At 37.9% G+C, this 24072-nt stretch overlaps 1 protein-coding gene across 1 annotated transcript in view; it reads left to right on the top strand.

Moving 5' to 3' along the window:
- The first annotated feature begins 11348 nt into the window (after window positions 1-11348).
- HSD11B2 (hydroxysteroid 11-beta dehydrogenase 2) overlaps window positions 11349-24072 on the top strand; it is a 30562-nt gene continuing 17838 nt past the window's right edge. Inside the window, exon 1 of the mRNA XM_072422903.1 lies at window positions 11349-11737. Coding sequence (XP_072279004.1) covers window positions 11461-11737 — 277 coding nt within the window. The 5' untranslated portion in view covers window positions 11349-11460. The remainder of the gene's footprint in view (window positions 11738-24072) is intronic.

Genomic DNA, 24072 nt, shown 5'->3' with positions numbered 1-24072 from the left:
GGTGCTGCCCAACCAGGAAACAAGGAGGCAGATTATATTATATAGCTTCGAATGTACATTGAAAGAAGGGTACAATGTAGAGAGAAATCAAAGTAAGCTATTTCATTAAAGAAGAGAAGCCTTTTTGCCTTCTGCAGGTTCATGCCAGACCTCCATCCATAGAGATAGCTCTGTGCAAGCATATTGTTTTTTAGGTACATGCCCATACAATCTTTTACTATTTATGGGTACTGCAGCTCACATATTCTGAAGTGTTCCTGTGATATCAGCAAGTGTCAAATATTCAGTTGTGAGAATGTAGGCTGTATCTATGCAAAAATATATTACTGCTCTGTACAGTGCTTGATCTTTAATGTCAGTTACTATTCTGGTTACAACCCTGCTGTTTTTGTTTTCCTCCCATCCTGATTTTGCCTTTAAACCACGTTTGTCCCAAGCCTTTCTTACAATGCTGGATAAAGGCAGCTGACCTCACCACTCTTATTTATGAACTATTTATATTATTTAAAAACCTCCTTGAAAAATGTTCCAGGAGACAAGAAAAACAGGAATGGCCACATTTACCAGTACCTTCTGTACTCTATGAAACAATATACTGTTGCAGTTTCCAAGAGGGACAGGTAATGATTAATGCCTCCAAACTGCTAAATAGGTCCAAATATTTATTATTCTGAATAAGTCAATAGGTGAATCATTCTGATTAGGAGTTTTTTTTCTGGTGAGTAACTACAGGAGCCCAATGGAATCAGAAGACTGCCAAAATAATTTTAAAGCTAGGGAAGTATTAGGCGAAAGTCCATTTTATGCAGCTTGGACGGAATCATTGGGAATTGTTAAACCTTTTAATTTACACAATGTTTATATCCACTACATCTGCCTTTTGGAATTAACAGTTTACAAATCTGTCATCCACTCCCGTACCCTACCTTTGCACCCTTTTTTATTCCGAACCTTTCCTACCCCTCTATCCCATAGAATTATGCATGGGACTCCAAGGAGTGAAATTGTATATTTGTAAGGCATATTCTTTTAAATGTCTTAGTTGGATACAATATCAGCAAAAAACATTCTAAAAATTGTTAAATAAATATTAGTCAAATTAAAGGATTTTCTCTTGTAGTACAAACGTCAACTAGTGCAAGTTAAAAAACAGTATTACCAGTGTCTTGGACTATTCTAATTCTTTCTGGGAGCCTGGTAAGTTATTTTAGAGCATAATAAAAAAATAAAAACTAATAATAAAAAAAACATAACATGTTGAGCAAGGATACATTATTCAGGAGGCATGAGTTGAGGTGGTACATATCCTTAATGAGATACTTGGTACATCTGGTTGCAACTCGGCAGATGAGTTTGAAGATTGTCCTACTGTAGTTGTAGGGTAAGGCTGCATACATATGTGCAATATTTTGTCATTGGAAAGGATCTTTCATGATCCTTTCCAAAAGCAAAAGACTGCACAATGCATGAACGAGTGCTGTACATACAGCAATGTTCAGCTCTATAGAGGGGGTAGGGGGAGAACGACGGAGCGGCACGCCACTGCACTCCCTCCCCCTTCACTTCCATTAGGATCGTTTCTCGTCCATCGTCCATGGATCTGCCAGGACAGTTGTCCGGATGACGGACAATGAGCGCTGTACGCACACAAGATTCTCATTCGATATCAGCCCTGAGGCGATTATCGGACGAGAATCATCTGACATGTGTACGTAGCCTTAGTCTCAGTGTTGTAGATAAGTAAATTACATGAATGAAACATTAGATTTCTTGGGGAGTACAATAATCCCACAGTATAATGCTGCTAGAAAAGAAAGCCTTGTTTTCTTTATTTTAACTTTTTTTTTTTATTTTAATTAACAGTATTTATATAGCGCCAACATATTACACAGTACTGTACATTAAATAGGGGTTGCAAATGACAGACAGATAATAATAAAACAGAGCTTACAATTTGAGTTACTAAATGGATATTTGTTGCCCACATAGCAAAAATGACAACACACACTTGCACGGGGTAGTTCACTTAGTTTAGTAAATGTGGTCAAGTTCTGCCGACTTTATCCAATCACGAGACAGAAAATCAATCTTTTTTAGATTTTCTTGCATGTGATTGGGTATTCTTTGCAAAGTAAATTACCACCCCCCAACCATTGTTTCTACAAATTGCCCCTTATCTTGTTTGTGCTCTCTTGCAACTACTTCCACCCCCAGACTTGTTCATTAAAAAGTACTGTTGCAATTTTGTAAATTTTGCAATTTTTGCAATTTATTGTAGTGTGCAATAAAAAGCTTTTATAGTGTATGTAGAAACTTCTGTTCAGTATAACAACTTAACAATATGTTCCAGATAAAATAAAAATATGTGTTTGTAATATAAGGGTAATAAAACAAGTGTTCCTAAAAGCTGCTATACATACCGTATAAGTATCTGAAGTCATTAGAAGACTGATATACTAACCTTTTTCTATTTATATTTGGAGTTGTTTCCCCACAGTCAGGGAGGCGAAGTAATTACTACTTTTACTTTTTACTTTTTTTAATTACTATTAGTAAGCACAATGGGATACATAAAGTTTAATGTGAGTATTACACACTTCAGAGTCATCTTGTTTCTGTCTCCAGCATAAACCCCTGGATAATCCTTTTTTTTTAACATAACGCTGTGCCACGCATGATTCAAGTATTCAGATAAAACATAGGATTTAGCAATTTAATAGACCTGTCTTGGTTGAAGGACGCATATCATTTGTCTATAATATCTTTATCCAGAATTTATGTTAAGGACTTTATGTCCTTAACATAAATTAGAAGGTAATACATGTGCAAATGTCAATATAATATGACAATTTTTATTAGGAAAATATAGATGACATTTTTGGAGTAGGTTAGTATGTAAAAGCAATGTTGTTTTCTGTACACCATTTTAAACAAATAAATGCCTAAAGGCTGGAAACTTTCCCAACCAAATAACATGTAGGACGTAGTTTCTAGTAAGGATATACATTTTGTCATGTTGATGCAGGATGCAGTCCAACAACCAGCATGGGGTTAGAATGTATATTTCTTCTTTCTTTGAATAAACTGAGATTGTTCTGATGAATAAATCTCTTCCTGTTTGAATTATTAATGTGAGTAAGACATGTAGATCTTTTTTTGTTTATAGAAGACCATGCTGCGCTTTACATTGGATTAGTGGAAGGCTTTTTTGATTCTATTCTGCCTACCTCACAATAACCTGCTGGATTAGGTTTTTTTCATTGCTCCCCAGGTCCTTCTTCCTGGTTTTCAGACTGCATTAATAATGGCCAATAGACCTGAAACTGCTGTTTTCAATTAAAAAAAAAAAAAACAGTATGGCTTTAAAGCAGGGGTCGGCAAACTCTGGCCTTTAGGCCAGATACAGCCTAGCGGGTAGTTCGTTCCGTCCTAACGCCCCCTGGCCGATCCCACCTAATGCCAGCTGGCAACCCATTGCCGCCCCGATCTGCCAGGGGGTGTTAGAAACTACCAGAGCCAGAGCCGCCGGAGTTCCGGTGTGGCCCCCTTGCTTGCTCCCCTATTTGATATTCTGCCAGTGTGGTAAATAGGGAAGGCTCCCTGAAGGCCTAGTGGCCATAAAAGTTTGACCTCTGCTTTAGAGCATTAGAGTATAACTGAGCTGTAAACCAACTAACAGTTGTGGATGTGCAGCTGGCAAGGAGAAAATGGGGTAGAGTTGTATGATTGTACTCACTTCCCTAAAATGATGACTACAGCCCTACTATACTTCTGTAAGATAATATTACAGTGCTTGTTGTATACCTATTAGTTTCCTAACATAAAAAAAGAAGAGAGATATTTTTGGGAAAAGTTACACACCTTTCTCAGGATGCTGCTACTACTGCTTTGCTATGGGAATTATGCTTTCACATTGATGAGTAGGGTAAGCTCTCCACTGCACAAAGGGCTTTCCACTAAGACTAAGGCTGCTTATACACGTGCAATAATTGTCGTTGGAAAGGATCTTTCACGATCCTTGCCAACGACAAAGGACTGCACGATGCATGAACGAGTGCTGTACATACAACACCGCTCTGCTCTATGGAGAAGGGAGGGGGAGAACGATGGAACGGCACCCTGCTGCTCTGCCCTCCCCTTCGGACGATGGACGACAAGCACTGTACAAACGCCAGATTCTCGTCTGATATCAGCTCTGAGCCGATTATTGGACGTGTGTACCTAGCCTAAGGTTTGCTTGCATCAAACTACAGAACCTTTTTTTTTACATTAGCTTCCTCCTACATACCCTTACATATATATATATATATATATATATATATATATATATATTTTTTTTTTTTTTTTTTTTTTTTTTTTGCAAAGTCTTTTTTTTTGATAACCCCTAATTTGTATTAGGTGTTCCCTTACTAGTATCAGTAACAACATTGGCATTGCTTCCTCTGATTTTACTGACAGGCTCTGGTAGTTTCTAGCACCCCAAAACCAAAGATAAAGGTGTGGAGGTTCCAGGATACAGCAGATTTACATATTGTAACATACATAGTACAATGTGTGCTGAATGAATTTCCTGCTGTGGATCTATCACTTCTTGCATCATGTACAGAGGCTGTGTATCCTATGGTTTGAATGAATACATACAACTCATTGAGTACTCTTAGTTCCCCAGGCATTACGTGTCTTGGACTGCAGTGGAGACTTCTTTCCGGAATTATGTCACACCACAAACTTACCTCCTTATACTTAGGCTGCTGCATAGGTAGTTTCAGCTAATGATCCAGTTGTAGAGGAAATGTACTATGAGCACCATATCTCTCATATAAAGAATAATTATAAAAGCAGACAAGAACCAGATAAGTGACACTGGATTTCATATTGTATTGATGGTTGGAAATATTCTAATTTTTAGTTTCATGATTCACAGGTGCTGGACAACTTTTTCTGATATTTCTGACATACTGTATTTAGAAGTTACAAACATATTTTACATGCAATTTTGTAACATTATTCTGCTATGAAATCACCTGGAACCGAAGAGGTAAGTGCCAATAAAGTATGTCAGTTTACGCCCCCATTATGTAATCAGTAAATGGAATTAGGACCCATTGCCATCATATGTCAGTACCATTGCTTTCAAAATATTAACCAGCGATGTGCAAGTTTATAATAAAACATGTAATAAAATATATATAGTGAGACACTGCATGGCAGGATGGTGGATAGTGTGAATGTGTCACTTTGTGTCTGATCGAAGAAAGAAACTTCTACTCTTCTCAGAACTTCTTCAGGGTCCTGTCCTGAGTTGGAAAAGCCTCTATTACTATAACTATAACTAGCCTCTATATCTATAACAATAATCTGATTTCATTATTTAGTCATACCACATGCCTTTTATATGCTCAGGCCACTCTCCCTAACTATCGAGAACAATGAAAACGTCTAACACTAATAAGTGCTGAATATTTAGTTTTATAGTTTTATCATAGTTTTTGGGAACAAATTAGGGGAAATCCAGGTATTCAAACCTTAAGTTTAGTTAGTGGTGTGTAAAAAGTACATTCTCAAAATGAGAGCTTTAGGGACTTTTAAGGCAAATATACAAAGCCAAAACCATTAAAATTTACATTTTATTCATTTCAATAAAAAAGTTTTTTCTTCCGTTAACATAAAAGTTCTAACATCAATACACTTATTTATTTGACAATCCATACAATTTATTTTGTTTGTTATGCATTCCCTATATTTTCCACTTTCACTCAACATGTTTCACAGATAACATTCTGCTTCTTCCAGAGTAGCGTTGAAATGGGAATATCAATTTTCTGTAAATAGCAATAAGTTGCATTCATTTCATAAACCATTTGACATATTTTCCTTATTGTGTGCCTAAAATAATGTATACATACTTTCAAAACAATTCAAATCCTTTTTAACACCCCTTCTATCCATCCATTTGGTTGTCAATAGGTAGGGGCAGCAGCAGAAAACAGCAGCTTGCACTATTCCAAGATCCAATTTTTCCTATAACTAATAACATATGATGTTAGTAATAATTTATATTCTATTTCTCCCTTTCTTATTTTAAGGAGAACTTTTGCGTGGAAACTGTGTTTGCTGCATTGCTGAATAAAAGTGCAGAAAAAGCCTGCTTTGGAATGTTCCTTGGAGTCCTTGTTTCATTTGTAGGGATGAGCGAGCGAGTTTTTAAAACTCAATCCCGCAGGAAATTCGGCCATTCTCACTTACCAAAATTGTAAGCGAGAATGGCCAGTGTAAATTTGCTGATTGAGCTCGAATTTAAAAAATAAATACATATTAAATACAATTTAAAAAATAAAAAAAATGGGCTGTGCTGATCAAATGAATGCAGCGCTAGCCGCATTCATTGATCAGCTCAGTGTGCGATCCCCGGCACTAGAGGTTAAATGGGAACAAGTCTCCCCATTCAAAACTTCTAGTGCTCTCTGATTGGCTGAGGAAAGCTTTCCTCAGCCAATCAGGGAGCACTAGAGGTTTTGAATAGGGAGACTTGTCCCCATTTAACCTCTAGTGCCAGAGATTGCAAACAGGATTCCCAGGGCTGCAAGAATGATTCCAGTCCTGAGAATCCACTGCGATCCCGGTGCACTAGAGCTCAATTAACCTCTAGTGCCTGGGATCTTCTCAATGAATTCGCACACTGTTCTCATTCATTGAAAACAGTGTGCGATCCGCACTAACCTCTAGTGCCCCAGGGATTGCACACAGGAGGATTCTCAGGGAATCTTGTGAATCCTCCTGTTAAAACTTCCTCGATCTTCCGATGGTTTCGCAAAATCAGTTTACCAGAGGCATTCTCGCTCATCCCTATTCATTTGTTCCTCAAAGCTGCTAATAAAACTTGGCGTTCTCCCACCTTAAAGTTTGCTCTGATGCAAGCAGTACCCTAAAAACACAGACCCCTTTTGAATAAAATAAAAGACAGCTTTTGTTGGTAGCCACAGAATAATCAGGTACTGCAAGAGGCAACCATTTACCCAACAGAGGCAGCAACTGTCCTCTAAAGGGCAACACCAGCAAGTCAACCTGTCTCTTCAGCAACAGAGATTGGCCATCAAGAAGGAAGATGGTAACTGAAGAGCTAAAGTCCACAACATGATGACTGGTGCAAATTGCTTTACAAAAACTGTTCCTGGAAGAAAATGTTTAAGTCTTTCTTGGCACATGACTGTGAAAGGCAGAGAGGTGGATAATAAATGGGGAAATGAAAGAAAATAAGAGAAATGTGTAGGCTTCTTTTCTAAAAATTCTATTCTTCTAGATGGTTGGTGTCACTGCTTTTAAAATATGTATCTGGAACTAGTTTGCAGATTTGAAATCACTTCTTGCATTCTTGCTTTAATTCAGTGACTTGGCTCAGCACAGTTCTAGGCTGAGATTCATGGACTCCCATCCCTTCCCTCCCGATGAAGACTTCAAACCCAAAAGAAGACTGGGCAAAGATGACAACAGCTATAATGGAGCAACAAAGGTCATCAAAGTCTCTGCAGACCAGGGAAAACTACTTTGGGAAGGTAAGTGAGCCATAATATGTATATTTTCACAATATAGCAGAACCTTGAGTGGCGGCAGCAGATTTATTACCACTTTTGATGCAAATTTAAAAGGGAAGTGAATGGAGATGTGTGTGTTGTTTACAGCAACCCAATCAGAATTCCTCTTGTGTTTTCCAATTTTCTACTACTAGTATTCTGGTATTATAAAAACAATATCTTGTGCTTGGTAGTAATTTTTCTCCATTTTTTAAAATATTTTTTTGTTTTTAAGCCAGCAAAATGCTCTAACCTAACACAATCTGATTTAAAACAAATTCTAGCAGTTTGCTGAAGAAATTTTACAGTTTATTTCTTGCTGGTTACCAAAGGTTACCACGCAGCTCTTCTTTTTGTACTTTGGAATTTGTTGTAAAATTTTATGAACAGCTCTGCTGACTGGCTGAAATGGGACAATGGAAAGTTCATTCACAGTGCAGGACACGGATTTCAAAGCTGTATTTTCCCCTCTTTTTTTCTTCTTAGAAAGCATTAGTTGTCCAAAGCAGAATTAAAATTCAAACTGGCTCACGCTCCTGGGAATGTTTCTTGGCTGTAGTCTGACCAGCTGCTTCCCAGTCAAGTGAACAAAGCAAATAAAGCTTGTCGGTGTATGCCAGCCTGTTCATTTTGTGTTCGTGTAGTGCAAAGTTCTTGGGGTCTTACCATTCGGACACAATAGAAATCCTCCATTAGATCTTACCCAAGCATGCGGAAATCATGATTGCTTTTTCCAGCAAGGGTTGATGCTTTCCAAGGGGTATATTTATAAACAGTTTGTTTAGTGGATTTGTTACGCAAAATGTTTGCTTCTCTGCAAAATTGAATGGTAACCCTGTTAAGGACTGATCCCACCATGCAGCTTACATTGGGTTAGACTCATAGCTCCAGTAGAACAGTGGGGGACTATGGCTAGGGTAATTATAAGTGGGTGGTGGTTGGCTCTGCCACCTTGTCCCAAATAGGCAGTTTGATGTTTGCCATCCTCTAAACTAACCATTTTTCCTCTATAGGTTGCCAGGACTGTGGATAATTGAACCCCCCCCCCCCCCCATTAAGTGGTACCTGCAAATTTCATGGTCCAATACCAATTTTCAGAACCAGCAGCATGACACCAGGGATCATTTGGAGTTGCAGTCAGATTGCTACTTTAAGTCATAATAATTTTTCAGCTCACAATAAGGGTCATGGCCATTTATCTGACTGACACCCAATGAATTAGTAACAGAGGTTTCCCAAGACCTAAAAATAATTTAAAGGGTTCCTCTGGAATAAAAATGTTAAGAAACGCAGAGCAATATTTTGGCTTCTTACCAATCGTTCAGAGGAAAAAGCACTCAACTGATCAAAAATTGTCTTTCTGACAATCGTTTTGCTCAATATTTGAACAGAGTGTCTATTGGAAATTGATTCTTTTCTTTTTATCACATTGATTTCAACTATTGAAGGAGTGAACAGTACATTGGAAACCTGTAGTTGGCTGCAATACATAAAGGATCCCAGTTATGCTAGGCATAAACTATGCAATTTTTATTAGGAAATACTGGCTGGGCTTTTTCAAATAAACACAAAGTCTAGCTTAACCTATTATTAATAATAAGCAGGATTTAAATAGCACCAACATATTACGCAGCGCTGTACATTAAATAGGGGTTGCAAATGAAAGACAGATACAGACAGTGACACAGGAGAAGGGAAGGACCCTGCCCCAAAGAGCTTACAATCTAGGAGTCCTTTAATGAAACCTTTCAGTGCAGAGTTGTTTTACTCCGGATTATACAGCATCGAAACCAGATTCTGCACCACAGCATTGAGGCTTCTACTACTAATAATGTGAAAAAAGACAATACTGTGCACGTCTCTTACCCTAAAACTTTAAACCATTATAATCCCTTCTCCGCACCCCAACATGAAATTTCTGACCCCTAATATTAACTAATAACACTTATTCTACCATTGCCTCCCCAACCCTATCCTATTATTTAAGATGAATCTTTATAGGAAACTTGCAAGTGCAGAAATACAGTTGCTGCTGTTACTGATTTGCTATGTGTCAATGACTTAGAATAATCACGGAGGACGGAGTTCAGATTTTTTATAATTTCCTGGTTATCTGCTTGTGCTAGGTTAATGACTCATAAGAGTGTGACCCAGAATATTAGCCCTGAAACCTTCACCCTTTTAAACCAAGTCATACCATAACCATAATATCATATGTTTGTACACTAAGAGATATACTCAAACATTTACCTTAAACCATAAAAATATAAATAACCCCTCAGTTCACACAAATGATACTGATCTGCTCACTACTGCACCCATGTATCCCCAGTCCTATGTATTGTATTGTGTTGTATGTACGTATTATGTATTGTATATATAAAGGACAAGATATTGAATGGTGAATACTTTCTATTGTTTCTATTAATAATATTAAACAGGATTTATATAGCGCCAACATATTATGCAGCGCTGTACATTAAATAGGGGTTGCAAATGACAGATGAACACAGACAGTGACACAGGAGGAGGAGAGGACCGTGCCCCGAAGAGCTTACAATCTAGGAGGTGGGGGAAGTTTCTATGTTCTGTTTCACTTATGTATGTAGGAATATTGTTATAAACCTTGTTAACCATATCAGCATTCAGTAATTTGAAGTGGGCTGCTGCAAGTGAGATGCTGTTTCTCTACCTTTTTAACATGGGGGAACCCTTGAAATACCTTCCAAGTCTTTAGGGAATCCCTTCTGTAATTACTGTATTCAGAGGTTACAATACATTAGTGTAGTGGTCAGTGGGACAAATGTCTCTTACATTGCTGGCCAGTGGGAAGAATGTTACCTTACAGATAGTTACAAGATCATTTGTGTCAGTGGTAACTGACCTGGGAGGTACAAATTGCTCAAGAAACTCCTAGCAACCACTGGAGTAACACTGACAGCAACACTACGTAATATGTTGGCGCTATATATGTCCTGTCTATTAATAATAATAATAATAATAATAATAAAAGAAAACAATACAGGAGGCTGAGGAATTAGTAACTGCACCACAACCTCACTGCTCGTCTGATCATATCTTACACTGCTGATTGATCCTCCAGGATATTCCATCTAGATCTCAGAACAACAATAAAATACACTTTTGTTTTTATATTTTGTATATCTTTGCACTTTTTGAGTGTTATGCAATAGTTTATTGCTGTTGATACATTTTATCCATTCTCCTCCCCATCTTTGTAAATCCTTAAATAAGAATGTTTAAAAAAAGATACATTTTTGTGCTAAGATCCCACCACCAATTTAGGGATTCATCCCAAATCCTTAGCTTTTATTTTTTGGGGGAAATGTTGCAAGCAGCCAGCATCACATCCATGAAAACTTTTAAACTTATAATGAACCCCCATCCTAAAATAGTCCTCAAGCACCTACTAATTATTTTCCATGGCTTTACAAAGGGAGGATAGAGGAGGCAGAATCTCCTAGGATCTCTTCTGATCTCTGCCTTTCTTCCTCTAGGTAATCCAATCCTCCCTAATAGTGGTGATCAGCAGCAGCTGCAAATCCTGCATTCTGGTTGTCAGCCTGCTGGCATGAATTAACAGAGATTGCCTGGATAGGAGGTGAAATACTCCAGCCCTCCTTTATCTAGAAGTTTGTGTGTGTAACAGAGAAAGGAGAGAGAAGTCCTATTAACATGAAATCATTGGAGTACAGATGACAAGTCCCTCCCTTCCCTACTGTCTGCTCTTTTATAAATAGCCTGCTAGTGTTGTATGTGTGTCAATGTGTGTGCAGCACTCTCACTTGGACTTTGTGCACAACTCCTGTTCTCTTTAACTCCTTGCTCTGCCCATCTCTGCTCAGTGCCCATTGCTTGCCTGGCTGCAATGGAGCTGTCTACATCTCCTTCCATCTGGGCTTATGGCTCTGTGTGGCTCTTCTTCTCCCTCCTGGTTTATTTTAAATTTTCCCATTCTGACATGGTCCTGACCCCTGCTCTGCTGGTCTACTTCTTCTTGCTGGTGCTGTTTGAGTGGTTCTGCCACCTGTACCTCCCTATCCTTCTTGGAATGGTTCTGCTCAGTTCAGCATGCTTCTATGTCCTGAGCATTACTTCCCCCAGGAAACTTCTGCCAGTGGCAGGGAAAGCTGTGCTGATCACAGGTAAGTGATCTAAATAACCTGACCACTTAATATGCTGAAAGATTTAGGATTTTTAAATGGCTTATTTCATCCATATTTAGGATTTTTGCACAGGTGTCAGCATCCATACAACCCATTGTGCTTGTAGTACTATAAACTTGTCATTACACAAGTGGCATGTTGCTGTAGTTTATAGAAAATCCAGTGTGTATGTGTTACATTCAGAATGTTGAATCAGTAGTTTTATAGATGATGAATGCATTTGATTTCCATTCTGCTGACTTTAGATTTATGCTATGAAATCACCTTGCACATGGCTTTGTATATATGTCTCCACCAATCAAAAGTAAGTTGTGCAGGGGGTGTGACGGCCAAGTGTTTGGAATTCTGGTGTTACGCCTGGTAGACGGCTAAATGGGAGTCAAGGCGATGCCTATACAATGTGCATTTTTAGGATTGGTGTAGACAGGCGTTTGAAATGCATTTATTTGCGATTAAAGAATAAAGGCACAGCGTGAACGGATCCCAAATGAAATGATTTCCAAAGTCTGTGTATACTCGCCCTAAGCTGATTCTTCTTTCATTAGCATAGTATGAGAAGTAGTGAGGTGTAGAAACTCCTGGCAACCAATTAGAATCCAATTTTTGTCAATTCTAGAGAAATATTATTGAGGAGAATGATTGCTCCACGTGTGTTGTCTTTGTATACATTGCTCACCATTGAAATGCAATACATACCATGTGCGAATATAAATTACTTATTCATTGCCTTCTGTATGTATAGGACCATATAATGAATGGTGGAAACTTTTCTATTCCCATATTCTGTTTCGAAAATTTATGTTCGAATAGTGTTATAACCCATGGCTACCAATTCAGCTTTCAGCAATTTGGAGTGATCACAATGATATGTGGTTGTCATGAGATAATGCTCACAATGACTATTAACACAGTATTGGTATGTGGCTTTATCTAGATCAATTAAGAAGCAATAAATCAACATAGCGTTAAGTCGGCCATATGGGTTGAAGTGCCAGGCAGGTCCTTGTACAGCATAATGGTTATTAGCTCTAAAGGGGGATTGTACAGTTAGACTACAACATAGATTGTCAATTATAGAATGAATGTGGCTGTCCAGGAGTGGGATGAGTTGGGTAAAAGTACAGTTAGCGATAGAGGAATATGAGAGTTGGCTGGGCAATCACTTGACCATTGCTAACTACATCTGCTATGTTTAACATGCAACTATAATGTATAAATTACTACATACAGCCAGAAAACTCCAACACTTTTTTTTACTTTAATAAAACAAGTGGAAGGACTTCTTATCAGGTGTCATGGACACCAATATTCGGACTTTTGGATAAAGGTGCCCACAGATGCAAGGCAAAAGTTCTCAGGTCTGGCCAGTTATTGGTGAATCTGACTGCGACCTGCAAATACTACTGGCAGTCAATTCCAGGGAAAAGTCATTGGACAGGTGGGAAGTCCATGTCTGATCATAATTCTTTTTATTTGATTATTATAATTATTATTAATAAACAGGATTTATATAGCGCCAACATATTACGCAGCGCTGTACATTAAATAGGTGATAAGCCACTGTATGGTTTGAGAACCTTGCCAAAGTTTTTAACTATATCTCTACACAACTTGACCACCCTGTAACAGCTAATACAATACTCATTGATGTAAGAAGTTAATAGTTATATCCGGATGGAGATTTAAAAGTATGCTTTTCTGCTGAGCAGTTTCACATATTCTGGTATAAAGAAGGGGAAAACTGTTAAAAATGGTGTAGATATTGTGTATAATGGTGATATCCAAAGAGAATAGGAGAATAATAACATGAAGATGATTCTACTGATGTTATGAGAAAATAAAGGTAATACAAATATATGATAATAAAACTTGCATGCAACATCAACTTTTTGGCTGGTGGAACAAGCCTGACCTCGTTGGTGCTATTGGCTGAAACCAATATTACCCTACCCTTGTCTTCTGCCATTTGGGCAGTTGTATTACAATCTTGCTGTATAAGGAACATTAACAGATTCTTATATTATAATCAAAGCAAAACCTGTCCTGTCAGTTGATTTCCAGAGCTATGATGTGAACCAGACAAACCAAAAAATTCCCTTTCCTCCTTCATAGTTCATCCCCCCCCTTCCCAGGTACTGCAGCTCATAGTGGGTTTGGGGGTCTGCAACACAGGCAATGCTGGTAATCCAGAAATCAGTGGGTAGGGCTGGGTGTGTTCCGGAGCAGAGAAGCATTCCTGCCATGCCATCACAGGAAGCTGTAGATGGTCTCTAGTGGCAGGATCAACAAGTATTTATGGAACTTTGCAGAGGGACTAAAAAAAAGTGCAGATGCACTTATATATAACATCTGCAAGCTAAAGTTCTAATTTAAATCCCCATGTTGCCTACTGAACTTTTGATTCTATGACTGCGGGATATATTTGGTCAAGCCTTTTCATGTGACAAGAGTTGACCAAGTAAGTCATGTGGTTAGGATCACATTTTTCCAGTTAGGGCAGACCCCCCATGTAATCCCTATTACAATGTCATTTGGTACAGATATTGGATTATTTAAAAGATTCCCTTAAAGTTATAGCAATTAGGTACAGACTAAAATATTGTTTTCCGAGAAGGTTTAGTAAAATGTGATTTTAGGTGGATAATATATTGTAAGCGGTTTCCTAAACTTGTACTTTTTCTGTACGCTAAAAAAACTGATCATGAAACATAATATATATCCAAACTCTGACATTAATAACATCAAATTATCTAATGCTTAGTGGCTCCATGTGTGAAACATAGTGTCCTTTTTATTTATTTATATATATATATATATATATATATATATATATATAATCTCATTCTTCTAAGTCCTATCCTTGTACTATTACATGTTTTCATTATGTCATCCTGTTACGCAGAGCTTTACAGAGTACATTCACATTTATATCAGTCCCTGTACTGAAACAAAATAGCTCCAGTTTGGAAGGAAACCAAATATCCTACCAGTATATTCTGGTTTGTTACAGAAAATCCAATGCAAGCACAGAGAACAATTACAAATTACGTGCAATGGAAGAGTGCAATGGACAGTAGGCTTTCCTGGGTGATATCACATTAGGCTGACAAATGTGTTTATATTTATAAAGTTTGTAATATAGTAGGTATAGGGTGGAAGTGTACTTTAAAAGAAAACCTTTCAAGAGGCAACACTTTTTTTTGCAGAAACGACCGGCTGTGTCCCTTCTGCAATAAAATAAATTTGCCTTTCTATTCGCAATGTTCTATTGAAGGTGCATGGAGTTGTGCATGCCCAGTTCAATGTGTGATCCTGGCATATCTGGGTGAGAATGAAATAACTTTGTGAAAGTCGTCAGAAATGGCAAACAGTGGCGGGACGTTCCAAATGTCCACGAGAAGTAATTTTTCCTATTAAGAACAAGCTGATGGGGTCAACAGTGTGCTGAATTTTTCCACAATCACCCATTACATCTATTGATATTTTATTTAGATAGAAGATAAAAAAGGCTACTTTTCATTCAGTATAAGACTTTCATCTGTTGACTCATTTAACTTTTTCCTGGTAAAATATGCTTTAAAAGTCAATTATTGCATGGGGTTTTCAAACTTGTGTGTGTGTATGTATATGTCTATGTATATGTGTGTGTGTGTATATATATATATATATATATATATATATATATATACCATATAAATGGAAATATAATAGCCATACAGCTGCTGATTGAAGAGAAGAGAACATGGAAGGATTGAACTGCATTTCTTCTGAAGTTCCTTCCTAAGAGTTCTGAACTTGCCCTCATATGTTCAGATAGAAATGTGATGTATTTCATCAGATCTTTTAGCCTTTAAATGAAATGGGCTAAAAACTAATGTTTTTCAGGAAAAAGCATCAACTTCTCGTTTAGCCAGTCATTGCATACCTCCTAAATTTGGAACTTGAGAACACAGCAAGAAACGTCTGTTAAAAAAAAAAACTTTAGTGGATGCTATGAAATGCAAAAGAAGGACAATGCAATGTACAATAAAGTGCAGTAATAAAAGTATTTATCATGGACCCCTTACACTGATGGTCAATGGGAGGAAAGCAGTGCCTCAGTATTGGTTGTGGAGGGGGGATCTGTAGTCAGTGGTAGTGTTTTATACCTTGGAGTTTGTGTTCCCTGTAAAAGAAAACAATATGCTTGTGGTACCTATTGCTGCCTATTGTTGGTGGAAAGGGGGAAAAGTGGCTGGAGTTATTAGTAAATAGGACAAAAAGAATGCCACTCAGTTGACAATGGGAAGATAAGTATACAAAAGAAAAATACCCCAATTGGTGCCTAGTGGCTGGCACGGGTAACAATGGGGGCTTAATAAGGGCAACAAGTGACAAGTTTTGGGGATTTCAGGACAGTTGGGAGGGGGGGTATACTGCTGCTGCAGAATCAAATACTTCCTATCCCATCACTCCCCCAGCTGTTTATTGCTGGGAGAAAAGACAGGAACCCCTGTCCTAGCCTTAGGTTTTTAAACCCAAGGCATCAGTATGATAGCCAGGTAACATTTTCAAAGGAGAAGTTATCAACGGCGGCCCTATGCTTCCCTTATATTAGAGGTATACTTGTATTAACTTGTTTTGTCAGTCAAACATACAACATGCCATAAGGTATGACTCCCCAACACTGCCAACAATTTAAAATATTCAGAGGAAGCAGCTATAGGAGGAAGGGTTTCATTGGCTTTTGCTACTTCCAAAGAGAATATTTATGTAAATATCAATCAGTGAAGCCAAATTCTTTCTTTAGTACTATGACATGATAAACTAGACACAATATACGCTGTCTGAATTCATATGTCATGTTGCAAACATATATTCTGTACATATGTTAAATGCTTTGAACCTGACCTTAGATGGTCTCTCAAATTCAAAGGAATTTGTTGTATGGCCCTGATAAAATGTGTTCTTCTAGAAGTTCTTCTTCACATACTGATCCCAGAAACTTTGGCTAATATTTCTTACGATGTCTATGTAAAAATAAATTCGGACATGACTTAACACTTTCATTATTTATGCTTTTCATCCAAGGTTTCTGTAGCTTTATGAGACCCTGGTGAGCTAAGTTTAGCCACCACTACAGATGAAGTCTTAAGTTGCCTGGCTTTGAATAGAAAGGGGCAATGATCCAACATCAGCTCAATAACTCTTACATAACTGTTATCTCTCAAGAGATTTGAGGCCTTTTTTTGTAAAACATGCTGAAAAGGAAAATAGAAATAAACCATGCCATAAAAACGGAAGGTTCAGGAGAGTGGGGTTTGTATATTCCTGCTTAGCTGGCCAAAAACTTTTATATGCCCCACTGGAAATCTATTAAGAGCAAGAGGTTTGGCTGTTATATCGAACCTCTAGAACATTATGCATGATGCCTGCACTGACCCTTTCTGTGTTTCATTAAATTAGACATTAAGTGTGCTATGAGAGGGAATCTGGTCTTTTTTAGGTGCATTTGTGTGAATGCGATCAGCACACGAACGATTGGGAAGGGGAACTGTAACCGCTTCACTACTACGTGTAAACTTGGCTACTTCCAAATGTGTTGCCGCTTGTCCAGCAGTTGGCGGGCAAGAGTTTTACTTGAAATAACAAACTCTCTGCACTTCTGATCCTAATAATGTTGCCCAATGGGCCTGATTTATTTAAGCTCTCCAAGACTGGAGAGGATACACTTTCATCAGTGAACCTGGGTGATCCAGCAAACCTGGAATGGATTTCTAAAAGTCATTTGCTATTTGTTAGCAAATGTTTTTAATCCTGGACAGTATCCACTCCAGGTTTTTTGGATTACCCAGCTTCACTGATAAGTGTATTCTCTCCAGACTTGGAGAGCTTTATTAAATCAGGCCCAATGGGTTACATGCAGTTGCCAAACAAAAAATGCAGAGAATAACAAGAAAAGGTTGCATTTATTCTCAGTGACTGCGATTTAAATACACCTCAACAGGACATTCTTCAACCCAATAAATTAGCATAATTCAAAGTAGGCCTCCAAACTGGCACTTCTTTAAAGTCAATGGGATTTTTTTCTTGATTCAAAAAAAATCCACCTGTTAACCTGATTCCTAAAGGAAAGTTTTTCAACGTGGGTACAAGGAGGGCAGGAGGAAGTAGAAATTTGCAATTTATACTGGTCATACTTTGTGGGCACTTGTGTATGAGTGTAATAAGACATAATATGCATTAAATAGCTACATATTTACTTTTTTTCATGTTCTGCTTTCAGAGCACTGCAGTAAATTTTTGCCCACCAAGCGTTTATTTTTGCAGCTGGGGGATTTGAATCACAGTTGTTGTAAAGCAATTAACAGACAAACAATAAAGCTTTAATTTTAATAGAAACCATAAATATGTGCCACCTATATAGAAAGTAGATGGATATCGGGTGATATAGCTTGTCTACTGTTTTGAGACTCTAACTCAAAGCATGGCAACATCATTGAGTCCAATGTTCTTTCCACCAAACTGGAATATGGCAGTATCTGAATTTATTGTTCTTTTCAATTGCAGGTCAATGTCCTCCAAGTCTGATATTCAGCATGTCTAATGAACCTTCAGAATATAATATGTGTTTTATAGCTACTGCAGAGTTTGTTGCCCTACTTGAAATGTTGCCAGAACGGAGCAATGGTGCGCTATAAATGACGTCATAGAGAGTGAGGAATTCATGATGCAGAACAAGTGGCATGCTGGAATATGAAGGTTACAGTTCAAAGAGTGCTAGTTAGAAAGATTGTGCATGCACATGAATATTGGGGTTGCAGACTAAGCTGAAAGAATTTACAAAACAACGGAGACCAAAAATGCAGAATATTTCAATCCATACATAAATCAGCAGGGGTACCAGATCACAAGGCATTGGGGACTACAGAGAGCCTGCTGTCAGTCTACAAGAGGCATCCTGTTTTACAAGTAAATATGGCTCTATTGCTACAAGGCCAAAGTGCTAACCACAAAAAAAAAGTGATGGTTAGAGACTGCTAAAGAGTTGTTGGAATGGCGACATGCTGCAGAACAGGGGACCCTTGACGTGAGCCTGCAATAGATCCCTGCTATAGCTACTACTTTACAAATTAATTTACAGAGCTCTTAAGTTACAATTGATCGAAGCAGGAAAAAAAAGGGATTACCTGCACATAAAAAGTAAAGTAAACCAACATTTTTTTTTTCATTTCACAATGATAATAATATGGTAAAAACAAATAAATGTGGCATGGTCAGACCTGCGGTAACAAAACACGGATGGCTACTATGCACAGTTAGGCACCTGGGATTGTTTTCAGGCAAGAACACTTTTTTTTTTTTTTTTAGCCATTTTTAACTGCCCATATAGGCATTTTAGGTGTTTTTTTGAAGTCTACCTAAAGAACAAAAAAAGTTCTTAAAAATGTCTGTACAAGTATTTAGGTGTTTCTAAGCACTTCCTAAATAAGTCTATGGAGGCACGATTAAGTCTATGGCTGAAAAACACTTGAACAAGCTGTTAATTGGAAACCTAGTCCAGACATTGGGGCTGATTTAATAAAGCTCTCCAAGGCTGGAGAGGATACACTTTTATCAGTGAAGCTGGGTGATCCAGCAAACCTGGAATGGATATCAAAAGTTATTTGCTATGTTTGCTATGCAAATGTTTTAAATCTTGGACCGGATTCATTCCAGGTTTTCTTGATCACCCAGCTTCACTGATGAAAGAGTATCCTCTCCAGTCTTGGAGAGCTTTAATAAATCAGGCCTATGGCATACAATGACTCCTTTAGTGTGATAAAATTAGAATCCACAGAATAATATTTAGTATTTATAGACAACTTCATGTTGTCGAGCAATATGTCACTCATAGTCCTTGGCAGCAAAGCTGCCTAGGCAGAAGATGCAGGTCATTTTGTGTGCTCCAGCAAAAAGGGGTCAGAAATGGCAGGACGTGCAATCCATGCTCCTAAATTAGTTACAGCTCATAGGAAGGGTGCATACTTTGGTATTTTTACTCTTTGGCCTCAATGCACTTTTCCAGAAACTGCTTGGGGAAAAAAAAAACTCCATACGAAGAGCAATGTATAATACATTCTCCTTGACTTTCTTCATCTGCATTTGTTTTATTTAACTGAATTACCACAAGTTCAGTGACATTTGATTACTGACTGTAAACTTGTTTTATTGCAGGTATGACACAAGGGACCAATACCCCTTCTGGCATGTCCTTGGCCTTTGGCTTGTGTATGCACTGCAAAGCCAGAGTAGATTTATTTTTCCATAGTAAATGTTCTTTCCACCTTCTCTCACCAATTAGTGAAGGAAAATAAGATGGTAAATGTTCTAAAAGAGGCCAAAACTTTATTTTTTACTTCACATTGTTTAAAACTGGGAAAGCGAGTTTAATGATCAGACCATACCAGATTTCCCCCTACTTCTTGCCAGGCAGTGATGGCAAATCACAGAGGAATCTTGTGGATCTTGAGGATAATTAATTCCCACCAGGGAGATTTTCTGATTTATAAATGGAACCCTAGGTGTCTATTCATGAAAAACAAAAATGAGAACAGAAAAATGCCCCATCCCCTTTTAGAAACCTCATCTCTACTTTTATAAAAGTGTGTCAGGTTGTGTTCCCTGGCAAGCAGTCATCTAAAACTATAAAATAAAATTAAACTAGAAAATAGAGATATATTTTAATCTATAAAAAATGGCAATCAGAAGCTCCAGAATAACAATTCACCACTTGTGACCATCAATGCTAGCCATGACTATTATTTTAGGAGTGTATGTAGCCTTTTGAATTTTATATAGTCGGCATGTACCACTACAAAAAGTAATAAATAAAATGTTTTAATCAAATACCACTCAACTTTATTAGTTTTTTTCTACGGAGGTCACTACTGGCATTGTGCCAAACTTAAAGGGCCATTGTAGAGTGGTGATAAGGTCTGATTACCACTTTGTAAATGTAGTGAACTGCAAAAAGTACCCTTCAATAATCATAAAGTAGCGGTAATTAAAACGGTCATAAATGATAAATAAAAAGTGGTAATCTTTTCAGCTAATTGCCACTTTTATAAATGTGGGGAATCCTTTTAAACAATGGTGAGCAGCAGGGGACTGGGTTACATGCTCCCCTATTGCCAGACGTACCAGATTTTTTTAGGATTATAATGAGTAAAAAGAAAAGCTGATGAGTACAAGAAATGCAAGAACTTTTGCATTCGATCTCTTTTCAGTTGTTTTATTTTTTTTTCTCATATTTTAGCTGTGTGATCAAAAAAAATCCGGAGACCCCTTAAATAACTCTTGCATTAATATCCATAATGATCAGATTTAAAACCTTAATTTGAGATACATTTTAGCTCTTTACCTGCTTGTTAAAGATGTCCTTTTGTCAGTAGAAATGACAATATAAGATCATTTAGCTAATGTGCTGTATCAAGGTTGTAGAATGACTGAAAGCACAGTGTGTAAAATCTGATTCAGCTGGGAATGGAAGATGGCTTGCTTCCAAACTACTCTGTTTGCTGATCGTTCTGGCTCCCCTCCAAGGGGTATTCTGTCTAGGAACTAGCTGTGAGAATATAATCACTGAGTGTACAGATTCCAGGAATTTAGTTCTACTTTAAAGCTGCCTGTAACCCTTCCTGCCAATGGGACCCCGCGTTGCACTTTTATTATCACTTTGCATGTTGGTTATAAATACACTCTAGGGATTTAAGTGCCCCTTGGCATATCCTGAAGTTTATTAAGTAACAGAAGAAAGCTCATTTGAGGTTTAGGAGTAGGAAAATCTGTAGCAATACCAACGAAAAAAATATGTTCTGGAAAAAGGTGTTTTTTTATTAATTGTAAACTTGTTTAATAATCTTTAGCTAAAGGCTTCATGGGGCAAACGTTACAACATACAGCCATGTGAAAAAATAATTACAATATGTTGACTTCTTAAGCATATCTGAGCAGGAAAGCATTAGATTTACGTGCAATCTGTGCCTACAGATAAGGTTAATACACCTAAACAAAAGACACATAAAACATGTTTATTTTTATAATCTAAAATTAAAGAAAATGCAGACCTGCCACATGAGAAAAATACCAACATTCCAAATCCTTGAAATAAGAGTCGGGTATTCCAGATTAGGTGCCTCCTTAATGAGTTTGCAGGTGTATTCTATCCTATTTGAACCTCAGATGTATAGGGTCTGACGTTCCCCTTGCAATTGATATGAGTGGCATCGTTATATCGAGGTCTAAAGGCTTTCAGAGTCCGGATGCCTGTAAGTCTGGCCTAGGATGGTAAAAAATTGCCAAATCATTTGGAAAAAATCACAAGCCGTGTAGATTTCAAATCACTGTTAGTTTGTCCAGGACTTGCCAGTGCAGCAAGAAGATATAGAGGGTTATGGGGTAAAGCTGCGTGCACATTTCCAATAATTATTGTTGGAGACAAACGACCGACCAAAAATGTTCTAAAAAAAAGTGAAAAGTCACACATCTAGCGTGTATACACTATTGGTGGATTATATTTGAACAATCGTATCGTTACAGCATGTACAGAATTGTGCACAATACGATTGTTCAAGTATAATCGTGCAAAATCATTGATCGGTCGTAATTGTTCATTTTCTAACCATAATTATTGGAAGTGTGTACCCAGCTTAACACAGTTCATGCAAGGCAACCCACAAACATCTTCCAACCCTGGACAGTTATGCAAAACACCTTCCAGGAGTATTTTCTAATTGAGTCATTACCAGCTTCTGTGAGGGAGAGTGTTTGCCCTTTTTCTTTTTTTGGGAGAAAAAGATTCTTAAAGGAAATGTTTTTATTCAAGCCTATTAGCTATTATTTTACTTATTATATCACTTTTCCACAATAATAGAAAAAATGGAAAGATGTTATTTTGGTCAGCGAAGGACCATAATGAAAGAACTGTGGGACCTTCCGGCCTTAAATCCAGCCACGTTTTGCACATGTTTGGGTGTTCCCACTATAATTGAATTCTCCTGAACATAAAACTGTGGAAAGTGGATTTAGTTTGCAATGGTTGTGGCTAGTAACTAGGATCACAAAAACAAAGAATGATCAATTAGAAATATAAGACTTTATTACACTACTAAAGCTTTGCACGTGTTCGCTCAAGATTTTGGCTAGTGTTACATTTCTAGGCAGCAAGTACACTCTCCGGCCATTATTCAACAGACTTAACCTTTATTTTGGACTTGGCAAGTATGCCTAGAATAAGAACCCCATATTTCTCTTTTTATGAATTAAACTTTTAACATTTTATTATAGACATTGTATCCCCCTGGTTGTGTTGAATTAAATACTTGCGGTCTTAAATTTTTAAAAAGACAAGTATAGCAACAAATAGCAGCCCATTAAAATGGATCATTAACATAGACTGATCACTACAATTTCTACTTCATATAAAAGGGTAGATAACTTTTTTTTATATAAAAGCAAAAACGTGTTTTTGACCTATGTCGCTTATCCCAGGAGGCTTCGAGCTGCTCTTCTGCTGATCCCATCTAGGGCATGGGCAGAAGGGGCTTTAACTGCAATGAAAAAAAGTGACAATCTCGGGCATGCTCTATGAGCATCACCACAGACAAGGACAGGATCAAGCCATAATGATTATCCTTACTGTGTCTTTGCTTTGTGTTCTTGAGTAAAACCCATTGGAAAACATCACTTCAAGTGTTTAATAGCCCAAAAAACACTCCTAAAATTATCTGTAAAACATTCCATGTGGCATGTTCTACCAAACCAAATTTCGCCAAGGACAGTAGTTCTTTACTGCTTGGGGGAGTGGCAGTCCTTTATTCCATGCGAGTTCTTTACTCCTTGGGGGAGTGGCAGTCCTTTATTCCATGCCAGTGCTTTACGCCTTGGGGGAGTGGCAGTCCTTTATTCTATGCGCGTTCTTTACTCCTTGGGGGAGTGGCAGTCCTTTATTCCATGCGAGTTCTTTACTCGTTGGGGGAGTGGCAGTCCTTTATTCCATGCCAGTGCTTTACTCCTTGGGGGAGTGGCAGTCTTTTATTCTATGCGAGTTCTTTACACCTTGGGGGAGTGGCAGTCCTTTATTCCATGCGAGTTCTTTACTCGTTGGGGGAGTGGCAGTCCATGAGTTCCATGCGAGTTCCTTATTCCTTGGGGGATTTATTGCATGTGAGTTCTTTACTCCTTGGGGGTATGGGAACCAAATGATGGGCCGCACGGTTGGCTCAGTGGATAGCGTCCTTTCTTTTACAACACCAGGTCATAGGTTCGGATCTCGGCCAGGACACTATATGCAA

This window comes from Pyxicephalus adspersus, chromosome 9 (genome assembly GCF_032062135.1).
Source record: "Pyxicephalus adspersus chromosome 9, UCB_Pads_2.0, whole genome shotgun sequence".
Classification (NCBI taxonomy): domain Eukaryota; kingdom Metazoa; phylum Chordata; class Amphibia; order Anura; family Pyxicephalidae; genus Pyxicephalus; species Pyxicephalus adspersus.
Note: the sequence above shows the minus strand (reverse complement) of the source record. Positions and strands in the feature narration are given on the sequence as shown.